The 14,843-nt window shown below is 39.6% G+C and overlaps 2 protein-coding genes across 3 annotated transcripts in view; both read left to right on the forward strand.

The window, feature by feature from the left end:
- The window catches only part of myo15ab (myosin XVAb), a 48,333-nt gene extending 42,262 nt beyond the window's left edge, over window positions 1-6,071 (forward strand). Inside the window, exons 61-74 of the mRNA XM_029430002.1 lie at window positions 164-233; window positions 354-426; window positions 578-651; window positions 970-1,052; window positions 1,172-1,302; window positions 1,398-1,492; window positions 2,107-2,184; window positions 2,339-2,435; window positions 2,998-3,158; window positions 3,239-3,372; window positions 4,872-5,005; window positions 5,251-5,384; window positions 5,600-5,740; window positions 5,825-6,071. Of these exons, the coding sequence (XP_029285862.1) occupies window positions 164-233; window positions 354-426; window positions 578-651; window positions 970-1,052; window positions 1,172-1,302; window positions 1,398-1,492; window positions 2,107-2,184; window positions 2,339-2,435; window positions 2,998-3,158; window positions 3,239-3,372; window positions 4,872-5,005; window positions 5,251-5,384; window positions 5,600-5,740; window positions 5,825-5,926 (1,507 nt within the window). The 3' untranslated portion in view covers window positions 5,927-6,071. The remainder of the gene's footprint in view (window positions 1-163; window positions 234-353; window positions 427-577; window positions 652-969; window positions 1,053-1,171; window positions 1,303-1,397; window positions 1,493-2,106; window positions 2,185-2,338; window positions 2,436-2,997; window positions 3,159-3,238; window positions 3,373-4,871; window positions 5,006-5,250; window positions 5,385-5,599; window positions 5,741-5,824) is intronic.
- Window positions 6,072-8,278: 2,207 nt separating this feature from the next.
- Window positions 8,279-14,476, forward strand: alkbh5 (alkB homolog 5, RNA demethylase). Of its 2 annotated transcripts, XM_029437626.1 has the most exons (5): window positions 8,279-9,660; window positions 10,462-10,542; window positions 10,639-10,761; window positions 12,255-12,299; window positions 12,495-14,476. In XM_029437626.1, the coding sequence occupies exons 1-5, from the start codon at window positions 8,939-8,941 to the stop codon at window positions 12,652-12,654; spliced, it is 1,131 nt and encodes a 376-aa protein (XP_029293486.1). In that variant the 5' UTR covers window positions 8,279-8,938; the 3' UTR covers window positions 12,655-14,476. The 2 variants fall into 2 exon arrangements, with proteins under 2 accessions (XP_029293486.1, XP_029293495.1); XM_029437635.1 differs by lacking the exon at window positions 12,255-12,299 and having other exon boundaries at window positions 8,281-9,660.
- Window positions 14,477-14,843: the final 367 nt, after the last annotated feature.

Below are 14,843 nucleotides of genomic sequence, written 5' to 3' on the forward strand. Positions count from 1 at the left end.
ATCTGCAAAATGAGTATATTGAAATATATTTTGTTGGTAATACTTGTGTACTTGTATTGAATTACATTTCTAATGCAGGACTTTTACTTGTGATAAATAAATGACTGATTCCGACACTGTTTAAATCTAAATGCTGCCTTTTGTGACCGGTTTGTGTTCTCAGAGGTTCCCTGAAGAACAAAAACAAAAACAGAGACTCCAGAGAACCCACTGAAATGATCAAGTTCTCCAAGGTGCCTTTCTTCTCGCTATAACTTAAAGCATCTCTATCTTCTAATAACTCTTATGTGGTTTTTTTGCTGTATTGAGTTGTCAATATTACACTTTTTCCTGTATGATTTTCTCCCTTGCAGACTCCTCTGACTGAGTCTCTGATAGAGTTTACGGACCCGGCCATGAACAGAGTGGCAGCTGATCTCTTCCTGTGTAAGCTCTTATTACACCTGCACTCCGATTCATCCTCTGTTAAAATGAGACGTTCTTCTATCAGATTTTACTTACTCAAGTGCTGGATTTCTCTACAAAATGTTGCTATTAGAGACATAACATTTGTTGACCTGCGTGTGTGTTTGTGTAGCGGTGATGCGTTTCATGGGTGACTCTCCGTCAAGGGGATCAACAGAACAGGAAGTGGTCAATACTTTCCTCAAGGTAAAAACACACAGTGTTTTCTTTCTCGGGCTACAACAACGAGGGATTAATTGTGAAGCAATTGCAGCATAGCGCCATCTTCTGGAATCTCAAGTCATGTCACCAGAGTTGACAGAAATTCATGCTGTTGTGATATACTAACTCTAGCTAAAACAACTAACACTGAAATTAATTTGTGTTAATTTTTATTCTATTTGTATTAGTTTTCAACCAAGCAATAGTTTCAGTTTAGTGTTTCTTAAAAGATATTGTGCTTATTTCCGTTTTAGTTTCAGTTTTATTTTATGGTGATAACCCTGCTGCGTGTCCTCCTCTCAGCTCATAGGAGAGTTCACCTTGATGAGGGATGAGGCTTACTGCCAACTCCTCAAACAGCTTACGGCTAACACCAGCTCCAAACCGTGAGTCTGATTTCCCACATAAGCAACATACACACAACAAACCAACCCACACACCACGCTCCTCTTTCTTCTCCGAGCCTGTAATCCTTAATGTGTCTGTGCACCCTTGTGTTGTACAGAGATAGTTGCCAACGAGGCTGGAGGCTGATGTACATCCTGACCGCTTTCCATCGCTGCTCTGAAGTCCTCAAGCCCTTCCTGCTGAAGAACCTGCAGCAGGCTTCTCGCAGCGCCGGGGCGCTGTACCAGGGTGAGAAACACACACACAAACACATCACAAAGTGTATTTCTGCTGTGCACGATACCAACGCCACCAGCATGTAATGTGTTCTTTCAATGCGTTAGGCATCGCTAAAGCATGTGAGCAGAACCTGAAGAAGACGTTTCAGTACGGCGGCCGCTTCGCTCCTCCCAACAGCATGGAGCTGAAGGCTGTGATGGTTAGTGCATCCCTTTATTTATCTGCCTTTCTAGCGGATATATTTTCAATATTAAGCTCACGTTCCTCACATTTGAGATGGAAATGTATTTAAAACACAATTGTATATGTAATTGGAAACAATAGCTTTATATGTCGAAACATGTTTAATGTAAATATTAACATTTAGATTCAAATTAATATTTATATTTAAATTCAACATTTATATTTAAATTTAACATTTAGATTCAAATTAATATTTATATTTAAATTCAACATTTACATTTGGATTCAATATTTAGAATTAGATTCAACATTTCCATTAATATATTAAGATTAACGTTAACGTTAACATTAAAAACGTATTTGTTACATATAAAGATATTGTTTACAATTACAGTACATATAACGCATTGTTTTACATTAGCTAAATATTCAAAAAATATAAGCTAGAAAATTGTAACTGAATTGTTACATTACTTCCCCATATAGGAGGAATAAATATGATTACCCTTCCCCACTATACAGTATATGTAGGTTTCTGTGTGTTAAGGTCCTGAAAGAATCAGCCATAGTCCAAAACGTCCAGTGTATGTACAATATATACTATGTGAGTGTGTGTTTGTTCTTTCTCAGGCGGGACGTAGTTCCAAACGTCAGCTGTTTCTCTTTCCTGGAGGCATTGAACGTCACGTGAAAATCAAAACATGTTCTGTAAGTATTCAGCCACTGTTAGCAGTTCAGCAGCACTAGAGTCTATGAGGAGACGGCTTTGATATACTCGTGTGTCTGTGTGTGTGTGTGTGTGTGTGTGTGTGTGTGTGTGTGTGTGTGTGTGTGTGTGTGTTGATATTGTCATGTTTTCCAGGTTGCCCTGGAGGTGATTGAAGAGCTGTGTTATGAGATGGGTTTACACAAACTGGAGGCTATGGAAGAATATGCCATATTTTTAGTCACCAACAGAGGTTTGACCACAGACGTCTGCTTCTCTCTCCCACACACACACTAAACGTTTTATTAGTGCACAAAGTCAATCGTCACTGTCAGTGAAGCGGAGTCACTCACAGCTCACATATCAGACTGTCCTCTGGTTTCTAGCTGTGAGAGAAAGTCATTCATGTTCACGAGTCCTTATCGGGCTGTCACGGCAAAATAACGAGAGGTGACTCGATATCACCTTTTCATTTCCGATAGCACAACACTGAGTCTCTGCCAATAACAGTCTTGTACACATCTCTCCTCTTTATTATCCACTAAGATGTTAATATGCCTTTCATTTGCACATGTTTTATCGAAATAGATGTTTATTAAAAACATGATGCACAAATTGTCAAACACTTACATCCCATTAGTTAATAAAGACATAGTTCCTGACGTGACATAATATAACTTCTTCTCACCCTTTCAAAAGGAACTTGTTGCTTTCTCATATTCCTTTGCACAACGCTCCTGCTGCTTCAGTCTTATCTCAAATGTTCAGTGCTGAAAGCACTCACACAGGACTATTTGCATTCTGTGTGTGTTCAGGTCAGAATGTGCGACCTCTCAACAAACACGAGTACATCCTGGATGTTGCGACAGAGGCCGAGTTAGTCGACACCAACTACAGCTTCTGGTTCAGACGAGTCATCTGGACTCAACCGCTGAAGTTTGAGAATGAGCTCTGTGTCACCATGCACTATAACCAGGTACGACAGGTGATGTTCACATACATACAGTACAGGTTACCTACGTGCGTCTATGTAACTGTGTTTGTGTGTGTACTCAGATCCTGCCAGATTACCGTAAAGGCCTGCTAAATGTTCTTCCACATGGAAAAGTGAGCGATCAACAGTTCCACCAGTTATGCAAACTGGCAGCTTTGCAGCACAGAGCCAAAGACATCATCTTCATCCCCAGCATGTAAGGAAACTTTATTTTTATTATCTTTATTAATCATATCACTGCTGGGTTCATGACCCCCAATTCATCTTATTGTTACAGTTGATGGAGCAGCAGAACAAACTTTAATCATAAAGGAGAATAAAATAGTGCAACGTTAATACAGAGGAGCACAGAGAGAATTAGCATGAATACATTCACACAGTGCAGGATATTAAACATTCACACACCAAATTTTATCTATTTGCTCAAAGGTTTCATTTTACACGGCACAGCCATTTAGCCCATCGTGTTTTAATACCGTCGACACCACGCTTGTCATTTTGCTCCAGCAGTTCTTTCCATTTGTCTTTTTTCACTTCCCTTTAGCCTGCAGACTATTGTAATTGCATTTAAAGCAATTATTCTCACTTTCTAAGTAAATATTCACACTTTTTATCCATTATCTCGGGATGGATTTGATCTTTCCTATTTCCCTATTAACACCAATCCAATTTCATTTTAACATTTAACATGACCAAAATGTAAAAGTGATATTTGCATGAATTTCTCCACAAAATGCAGTTTAAAATCAGTGCCTCTGTTTCAGCACATTTGCCGGAGATGCGTGTTGTTGTTAAATGTTGTATATTGTATTATTTATGTGTAATGCTGACAGCATAACAACTCATAGTTAGTTACAATACTGCAGCACTGAAGCTGCAATGGATGCTTTTCTACATTTTCCATTTAGCACCGATGTTCAACAGCCGTACGGGAAGAAACTCTTTGTTTTGTTTGTTTTTTTCAAATGTGATTTTATTGTTTCCTTCACAAGGTCCAAAACGCTTACAGATGAATACTCACAAATAAATCAAATAAGATACAATAAATAAATTAGGTCTAAAACACAAAAACAGCCGGTATTAAAAAAAGAGGAAGAAATAATAAAAATAATAATAAATCATTTCAATAATATAAAAAAAGAATTGTAAGAATGTAATTATATAACACTTGTCATAACAATGTTATTTAGTGCTTTACAAAAGAAAAGAAAACCAAACAAGGCAGGTAAAATTATATATATATATATATATATATATATATATATATATATATATATACACACACAAATGTAGACAAATAAATATAGTTATGTGAAAACTTGATCTGAAACGTAGCTATTTTCTTCCATCCCATAATCGTATCCCTGTCCTGCCAGTCAAACTTGGTACACTGTAGGTTTGGTTTTAGAAACTCATTGTTGAAGAGATAATACAGTGCAGTCGGTAGTTTTGGTGTTTAAAGTGTCTGACACTATATTTTTCTCAACTGCAATAACTCTTACTGCTGTTATCACTGACACACACACACACACACACACACACACACACACACACACACACACACACACACACACACACACACACACACTGAGCTGACAGCAGAACAGAAACAGCTCACTGAGTAAAACCATCCTGAGAAATGTTGAGAAATCACTGAGTGGAGCAGACTCCTGTTTATCTTCTTCTCTCCTCCAGACATGAACTATCGGAGTACATCGCCGCACCTCTGTTCAAGAAGCAGCCACCCCAGCAGTGGGTTACCATGGTGACGCAGCACATGCAGCAGGTGCAGAGCCTCAACCCGCACCAGGCCAGAGCACAGTTTCTGGGTAAGATCTCCTGTTGCTTTAACATAATGTTGAGAGACAGAATAAGCAAATTCACCAGAGTAATTCTGTTCAGACTCGCTCCTTCTCGCAGGCGGAGTCAGACTCCTCATGATGAATTAAGTAAACTTGATGTTTAAAATCTGTGAAATGTGCTTTTAATAAAGTCATTTTTTGTCCATTTCATGTGATGCCTCCATGTGACAATGTGCACTCACTCGTTGAATTCTGTGTCTCTGTGCATGCAGGGCTGATCAGTGCATTCCCCATGTTCGGCTCCTCGTTCTTCTACATCCACAGCAGCAGCTCCACCACCTTCTACGCCCCCTGTATTGTTGCTGTCAATCAACATGGCTTCCACTTCCTGCACAAAAATACACATGTAAGGAACCACACACACTCACGATTGTCAAAAAATGTGTATGACTCAGCTCATCGTGACCGAAACATGAGCCAAGAAGTAGAGTACCGTGCAGTAACTGAGTATTTTTACACTGTGGTATTACTACTTTTACTTAAGATTTGAATACTTCTTCCACCACTGGTAATATAGTTTCAGCAGACATATGTGTGTCATGTTTGGTCTCTGTGGTGCAGGAGCTGATGGTATTGGTCCCCCTGGAGGAGGTGCAGTCCAGCCGCACCCAGAGGCCCACTGCTGGATCGAGTTACCCGTATGTAGACCTCACCCTGGGGGACGTGAACACACATCGGGTCATTCAGCTGCAGCTGGAGCAGGTATTATGCAAACACACATAAAGGACACTTTTAATGTTATGTTCAGTGGCGTTGCTTTGTTACTGTGCTCATGTTTGTCCACAGGGCCTGGAATTGTGTCGAGTCATCGCCATGCAGGTGGAAAACATGATGTCTGTGCGGGAGAGGAGACTCACGCTGCCACCCAGCGAAATCACCATGTTATAAGGCTTGCTTCATTATACACACATGCAGTGGTGGGAAGTAACTAATTACTCAAGTACTGTACGATTTTGAGGTACTATTATTTTACTTGAATATTTCAATTTTATGATACTTTATTACTTTGCAGATCCAGATTAATTACAAAATATAATCAACAATGAAAAAATTAAGTTTATTATATATATATATATATATATATATATATATATATATAAGACTTTATTGATCCTTTCGTGAAATTCACAAGCTACCAAGCAGTATACAGTATATAGTACAATAAATAAGCTCAGCTGCAACATTAAAGTGATATACACATTAATGCATTAATAATTATAATTCAATACTATAATAAACATCCTGAAATTTGCCATTCTCCATAATAAGTACTCTTACTTACTTTGTGTATTTTAAGTGGATTTTGATGCGTATACTTTTGTACTTTCACTGAGTACTTCTTCCACCACTGAATGAACACACGCATACATGCAGACCGGTATAAAGAGCCTACCTCTTCTTGCCTTCAGGTGTATTAATATTACATGTGAAATTGATAAGTGCACCCTGAAGTCAGTCTCACTTCTACTTGATTGTTGTCATTAACTGAACAAAGTGCATCCTGGAAACAGTGAAAAGTCAATATTAGTTATTGTTTCCTTCATGTTGACACCTTTATAATTGCATTTACAACCATAGTTTTAATTGATAACATTAAAGATGTTTTGAATTGTACAGAAATTGTTATTGAACAGTGAGAAGCTTCACAGAGCTGTGTCTCGTCATTGCAACGTTTTTAACTGATATGTAACATGTTTTTTATTTTTTTATTGTTACTGTTTACTGTAAAACTTGATGTTAGTGTAAACAATTGTTGCATTGACCAATTTTAATGCATCAACGTTCTTGTTTTGTAAAAAATGTTTTATCAAAATAAAACCATTTTAAAGTTTGATAAATTGTGATGTGCACTTTTTTATCATTAATTAATGTCTAGATTATTTTTTTTATTGATTGTTTGGTATATTAAATGTCAGAAAATAGTAAAAGGGATTGCAAAAAGTCCTAAAACATGGCCATCACAATTAAAAATGTCTTGTTTGACCAACAGTCTGAAACTTGAAAAGTTTTGTATATATTAATTATATAAAACTGACAAATTCATTTAAAATGAAAGAATGATCAGAATTGTTGCTGAATATTTTTTGGTCAATTAACTCATTGATTAATTGACCAATAATTTCAGATATAAATCATAAATACATTAAATATTTTTTAATACATGTTAGTTTACAGCAGTTAGACCTCATTTCTTTTTTACATACAGTATGTCTGAGAGTTTGTATCTGCAGGATGAAATGGTAAATGCACAAATCAAAGATTCGTACTTAAAACACCATATTTACATAACAGACATATTTTTTACTATTCGTATTTACACTAAAACTCGTATGAACAATATTTGCACTGCTTTCTCCTCACAGTAGGTAAATATGAAGTAAATAAAGGTCAATATCACCACAGATTGCCTTTCAACCCTCACAATACTCACACATGATGGTCTATTTATGTCTCATCATAAAGAGTACACACTCGAGCTGTAGAACTACATATTAGCTGAGCTCCAACACTATTTTTAATATACTTTTGGGCCAATATTTGGAGAATAAACCATAAGATATGTCCACCCTGTCATGGACATATACAGTACATTGCTGTAAAACATGTTTTCATTACAATATTAAGATAAAAATTACATTTTCTGAAAGGTGTGATGTCCTTTTCCTAAACAGTGTTAGTTTGCTTTAAAATGTTAAATAAACAAGTAAACCATCCTTTAAATAAATACAAAAGAAACACATACATTGTTTATTTCTTTTATTTGGAGAAAATGGTCTGTTTGTAGCGTATTTTTTAAATATCTTTGTGTTTATTTGGTGTCTTTTTGTAGTTGTTTTGAGTACATTTATGGTCTTTTTTCTCTTTGTGGTCTTACTGAATTTATTTGTGGGCATTTTTCATCTTCTCTCTTCTTGCATCTCTTGGTAGCTGTTTGTGTCTTGAGTCTTATTTACGGTCGTTTTGTGTCTCCTTAGTCGTTTAAATGAATTTCCAATAAGAAATGTTAAAAATCCCTTCAAACAGAGGCTCTGGTCCAGGACCCCTGACCTCTGGGGCCCTTTCACTAATCCATCCAACAACTCTATAATAAAGACCAACCGTGAAATGAACAATGTGAACGTTATGAAGGTAAATAACAGGGTAGAGGGACAAAATTAGCAGTCGCCTTGCGCGTGCAAACCAAGGCTCCTAAAATGGATTTATGTGTCTTCCGCTCCGGTCACGTGACATTCCCTTCCCAAACTGGCAGCTCGCCACTGAGCATGCGCTAATCGGTAGCAGGTTACACGAGTTTATTTTCAGCCTTTTTCTTAGAGACGATGGCGTAAACTGACCGTGGTCGAGACTTGTGGTGTGTACCAATGTTTTCACTGGACCCCAGGACTAAAAACCTGAGAGGAAACGTCTCCGGAGCACCGAGGTTTGGAATTTAAAGGTGACATGTGAAATGTTGCTGCGTGGTTTGTCAGTATTTCCAGGCGCAGACGGACAGACCAAGCCAGGCTAGTTTCAGCTAACTTAGCTGGTAGCCAAGCAGCTCGGGTAGCTATCGTTAACCTCTGCAGACTGAGCGTGTTGTAGTATAGACGCAGCGTTTATTTACAGGTTGTAAGCGTCCTGTATTATCATCTAAAGAATCATAAAGTTTCACACCCGGCTGCTGCTTCAGTGCGCACACAGGACGGCGGAGCAGCTAATGCTAGGTACTTCTGTGGGCTGGACACCGCTGTGAGTGAGAGTGAGCTGTCCCTTACAGCCACCATCAAAGACTCCCTTTGACATCCAGCCCCTTCATATTACCCAGTCAGTTAAAACAGTGCTGACATGCGGCGCTGATACATGCTAACTGTTAGCTAGCCGCTCACGTCGCACTACAGCAGTCATATTGTATTGGCTGACATGGCAGCCAGCGGATACTCTGACCTGAGGGAGAAGCTGAAATCCATGACTCCACACAGAGACGAGATCAAGAATAAATACGTGGACGGGACGAGTAACGGCAGTAGTGGAAAAGGTCGAAAGCGCAAGGTCCGAGAGTCCGACGACGATGAATACGAGCACAGCGACGACTGTGCGGAGAACCGGGAGCAGGAGGCCGGCCGGGTGAAAAGCAGCATCCTGCAGAAGAACATCTTCACCCCGGAGGAGTGCGCCCTCATCGAGGGGAAGATCGACGACGTGGTTGCCAGAGGAGAGGCTGGACTTTACCGGGAGCATACCGTAGACAGGGCGCCCCTCCGCAACAAGTACTTCTTCGGGGAGGGGTACACGTATGGATCCCAGCTGGAGAAGCGCGGACCGGGCCAGGAGAGGCTGTACCGCAAAGGAGAAGTAGATGAGATCCCGAGCTGGGTGGACGAGCTAGTGATCAAGCGCCTGGTGTCCAGTGGAGTGGTGCCGGAAGGGTTTGTTAACAGTGCAGTCATCAATGATTATCAACCAGGGGGCTGCATTGTGTCACATGTGGATCCTCTGCACATCTTTGCACGGCCCATCGTCTCAGTGTCCTTCTTCAGTGACAGCGCGCTCTGCTTCGGCTGCCGCTTCCAGTTCAAACCGATCCGGGTGTCGGAGCCGGTGTTCGTCCTGCCTGTGGGGAGAGGGAGTGTCACAGTGCTCAGGTGACTATGGCTGTGTTTGTAGCTGTCATGCATTGATTGTATTACTGTTTTTTGTGTGACTGCCAAGTGTAGGCCTGTCACTATAACTACTTGGACGATATGTTGTCCCAGAAATAATTGCGATAAACGATATTATTGTAATTTTAAGACCATTTTATACCACTGACATAATAATAATAATAATAATACAATTAGTGCTGTGTATTGGCAAGAATCTGACGATATGACAGGTGACATGATATGTCGTGTCACAGGTTACAATTCAATATATTGCAATACTGAAAATCAAATTTTAGGAAAACTCATTGTATGAAGAACACGCCACCATGTGCATTAAAATCTGACTTGTTAACTTTCTTTAATGCAATCACAATAGTGGATCTGCATTTTCATTCATAACAGTCACTGTAACATCAAAACACCACACGATCTGAGCCACTGTCTTTCTCAATGGTTAGGAACTTTGATAACAAAGTGAAAAGTAATAACGTATAAGCTTTAACTTACAACAACACTTCTCTCATTCGGCTTAAATCCAAAAATGTTCCCACAACTGAGCCGTGAAATATATATATATATATATATATATATATATATATATATATATATATATATATATATATATATATATATATCTCGTCAAAGTAAAAATTATCGAGGTCATGTCCATATATTGTACGTTGATAACGTAATTATCGTGACAGGCCTAGCCCAGGAGGCCCACTGTTTTAAAACAGCATCTCTCTCTGTCTCTGTCTCTCTCTCTCTCTCTCTCTCTCTCTCTGTCTCTCTCACTCTCAGTGGCTACGCTGCTGATGATATCACCCACTGCATCCGGCCCCAAGACATCAAGGAGCGGCGTGCAGTGATCATCCTTAGAAAGTAAGTCATCAGACTGTCATTTAAAAAAGTAATTATCCTGTGTGAAATGTTGCTCTGATCCTTGTGTTTCTACTTGCTCCCTCCTCTGTTTGCCAGGACCAGACCTGATGCTCCTCGACTCGACACGGACAGCCCTTTAAGCTCTTCTCCTGTAGAGAGACCCGCACCTCTGAAAGCCAAACGCTATCATCGCAGAGCACAGCCTGATGCTGCTCACAGGTATACACACAGACACACGAGAGGGTCCAATTGAAACAGACCCCTGGGAAACCTGCCAGACTGTATAAACCTAATAACTAAGAAGATAGACCGGATCAGAAGGAGGCCTTAGGACAGTCAGTGATACCAACTAAAAATCCAACCTGGCTTTGTCCGGCACAGCTTTGAACCAGACACAACTTTTGCAGGAATGCCATGCAACGTCATCCGATAAAGTGCTGCGTTAGCCTATCCAATATGTCCAGGCACTGTTTACTTTGAGATTGTTGAGGCGCAAGATAAGCAGTAAAATCCTTCCTCATTACCTCATAACCACTGTGCTGTGGTTTGGCGTTTTGATATATTTTCAAACTCGTGCATCAGTTTCTTGAGTCGTACTTCCTCGACCATATTTCATCCTCTCCAAACTAACACTCCCCTCCACTCCTCACTGAGACACATTGACATACTGACCCCAGACCCCCAGCAATACAATGACACCCTGCCTCGACCAAGTTAGACTGAATACAATTGATTGATGATTTAAAAAAGCGTCCCAACTAAACGTCCTGTCATCCAATGCTTGTGCACTGTCGGACAGTTAGCAGAATTCACTCTCTAATAACGTTACATAATGAAATTGATGTGAGACTGTATCAGTGGATTCGCAGTGAGAAGCGGGACGAGTGTCCCTCACGCCCACAATGGTCATTAATTAAGACTTCAAAGGCAAAATAATTTAAAATCCATCAGTAATGCAGTCTGTGAAAGAGCAGACAGCCCTCTTCTTTCTCTCTTTCATAACATTTTAAACTCGCTGCCGTCTTTGCTGCAGTAAATGTGCTGTCATGTCTGAATGAAGACCGTAATGTTACATAGGGCATGTCTGAAAAAGGGACAGTTCAACCACAAAATGATAATTTGTTTGTCAATTACTCACCTCATGTTACCTTGAAATTCTTGATGAATTGAAGTAAATTGGGGTCGCGATTTAACCACGGCAAAACTATATCAAAACACCTGTTTACATGCAGCCTGGTAGCTCACCGTGTAGCGCAGGCGTCCCGTGTTCTGACGCTCAGTCTGCTGCCCTTTGCTGCATGTCGTCCACTCCCCCCCCCTCCCCCTTTCCTTTCTATCTTCAGCTGTACTGAATAATAAAGGGGAAAAGCCCCCGAAAAAGAATCTCTCGCACAACTGTGCAGTCTAATCCAAGTCTCATTTATCCAGTCGTGTCCTCACTACTTCCCAAACGCATGCGATTTTGCTAAAACAGTCTCAAGCTAGGCAGGTGCGCTACTCGTCCGGACATGTAATAATAATAGTTGAGCAATAATGCATGTGTTTGGGAAGTAGTGAGCGTGAGACTGGATCAATCATACTGCACAAGTTGTGTGAGAGTTTTGTAAATGGATGTTTAGATATAGTTTTGCTGTTGTTAATAAATGTGGCTCCAATTTACCTCAATTCATCGAACATTTTCTCTGTTTTTGGATTCTTTGTTTACCGTGGAGGCATGTGAGGAAAAAGTTTTCTTCAAGAATTCAAGTTAACAAGGGGTGAGTAATTAATATACAAATGATTATTTTAGGGGTGAAGTATTCCCTAAGAGATAATCATGCAAAGGAGATAGTTGAGATCAACATCGTTGCTTTGTGTTCCTTTTGAGCAGGTGTCATGTAGAATGCAATAATGACAGGTGATAATTGAGGATGCTATTCTGACTTGGCGTCTAAATCTTTGTCCTCCGCCAGGCCGAGGGTACTAGAGATGGATAAAGAGGAGAACAGACACCCGTCACACTCCCGTCAGCGTCGTCACAGCACCGGCTCAGAGAACTACTGGAGACGTGGGCAAGACTCCGACAAACACCGGGAGAGTTCAGGACGCAAAGTCAAAATGAGACGCCACTGAGCACTTCTCCATCGCACACATGTACACATATAAATATACCCATTCTTTTATGCATTTCAATATTGTAAAAAAATTTGATCAGCCATCATTTTTCTCGCTCCAGTTTTAGTCTGGCACAAGGAGCACAGTCATCATGTTGTCTGCGTTTTGATTTGAGGTTTGAGTTTGGGTGCATTATTTGTTTCTGACAGACAAAGCTGGTGTCTCTGCTGCACAGCGCAGAACCTAGAGTTACTTGCTACACTTAGGCTCTGTTGTTAAATTCCCTTTAATTGAACTTTTCTTGTTTCTATGTCCATAGATGCGTCAGAATGGCATGTATTTTTTGTAACTAAGATGTACAGACTGCAAGAGCTAAAGGAGAGATGTATGTATGGACTTGTACATAAGAAAACCTGAGCTGTAATCTAACTTGTTATAATGTACAATACATTTGTATAGTCTTTGGGGGAACCTTTATGCAGAAAGAAACTTTTTTTTTTTTTTTTTTTTTTTTTGCACTTACATTTCTGATCCTTACCTTTTTACTGTGCCATCCCAGATCTTTGTTCACTTTGGCCTCCCTGTCGCAGTTTGAGTTAAAAACAACTGGCAGATGTGCAGCCATGCTTTTGTGTTATGATTTGATTCAGCTGTATGGCTCACGTTGGTAAACTGATGTTTTATGGAGTGATGAAAACCTCAGGCCTTGTTTTTCCACTCCTGTTTCAGTTTGAAGTTGCTTTACCTTTTATAGTGACAGAGGCCATGTTATTGCTTTCCTGTATTAAATCAAAAATGTTCCTCATTTAAATGGGTGATATTTGGGTCAGACAGAACAAAGCCAACTTGTTTAACTTGTGTCTAAACACGCGGCTCAGAAGAAACTCCATTTACAGAATTATTTGCTGTGTAAACACCGATAAATGTGTTCCTTGCGCCCAGTCAGCCGTATCTGGCAGAGGTAATTATTAGCTGACTGCGAGGTTGCTCTGGAGTTACACATGAACAAAAATGACCTTGGTTCAGAGGAGAAATTACTTTCTAAAAACTGGCTGAGTTGCGTTTATGGTTTTAGGAAGCTCAGCTACAGTTATGAACTTGAACATGTTAGCAAAAATGATACGTAGTAGTCTGTAGGGGCTCCACACAGTTGGTCTGCTATTCATTAAAGGAACACGTCACCCCCAAATTGATCATTTGTATATCAATGACTCACCCTGTGTTACCTTGAACGTGTAAAGAAAACTTGTTTGTTGTCGCATGCCTCCACTGTGATCGAAGAATCCAAAAATGGAGATCATTTTGGAAATAAAAGGTAACACTGGGTGAGTGATTGATAGATACATAGTTTTGTGGGTGAAGTATTCCTCTTAAGCGGAGATGTCTGAACCAAGCTGGCTGTTTAAGCACCAGCCAGGGAGAACTACAAACGAGTGTCTTCTACTGCCATTAGTTTGTAGTCACTCATCTGTTACTAGAGAACCGTCGGGATTCACATTCAAGTTCACCTGCTTTAAATGATCAAGCAAATAACTGGCCTCAATATCAGGGATATGTTTCTCGTTTTGTGATTAAAAGATCATTTCCCTTGTTGCCGTTGAAGTCTGGAATTTGGGAAGCAGTGACATCTTTCATGCAAAAATGGCAGAAAATGCTGTTAACGGCCTCAAATGTGAGAATTTTCTCTTTTTTATATAGTATTAAACTAAATATCTTTGGGTTTTGGAGTGACAAATCAAGACATTTAGAGAGATCATCTTGGACTTTGAGAAACTGTGATGGACACTTTTTTCTGACATCTGATGGACCAAATTAATAAAAAAAATAATTGGCAGATTAATTGATAATGAAAATAATTATTAGGAGAACTATATACTGTATGTTATATCTGGCATGTTTAAGGTTTTCTATCCACCTAGTGCCCATATTTTCTCTAAACCATTCGAGGTCTTCTCTCACCCTATACCCAGACAGGAACGCATCACAAATTAGTGGCCTCAATAAATAAACTCCCCTACACTGAAAGAAATTCAACTTCAGTGGAGACTCACTGAATAAAGTAAAGGTTTTGTCGTTACAGTAGAGCTGTCAGTTTTTGGCTTTGGAATAGTTTTATTGATTAATATTCATTTACGTTTCTTGTATCGTTTTAATTAAGTATTGATTTTCACTCAAGGTCAAGACAAAGGGAAAATAAGTTTGGTCCT

Source organism: Cottoperca gobio, chromosome 1, assembly GCF_900634415.1.
Source record: "Cottoperca gobio chromosome 1, fCotGob3.1, whole genome shotgun sequence".
NCBI lineage: Eukaryota > Metazoa > Chordata > Actinopteri > Perciformes > Bovichtidae > Cottoperca > Cottoperca gobio.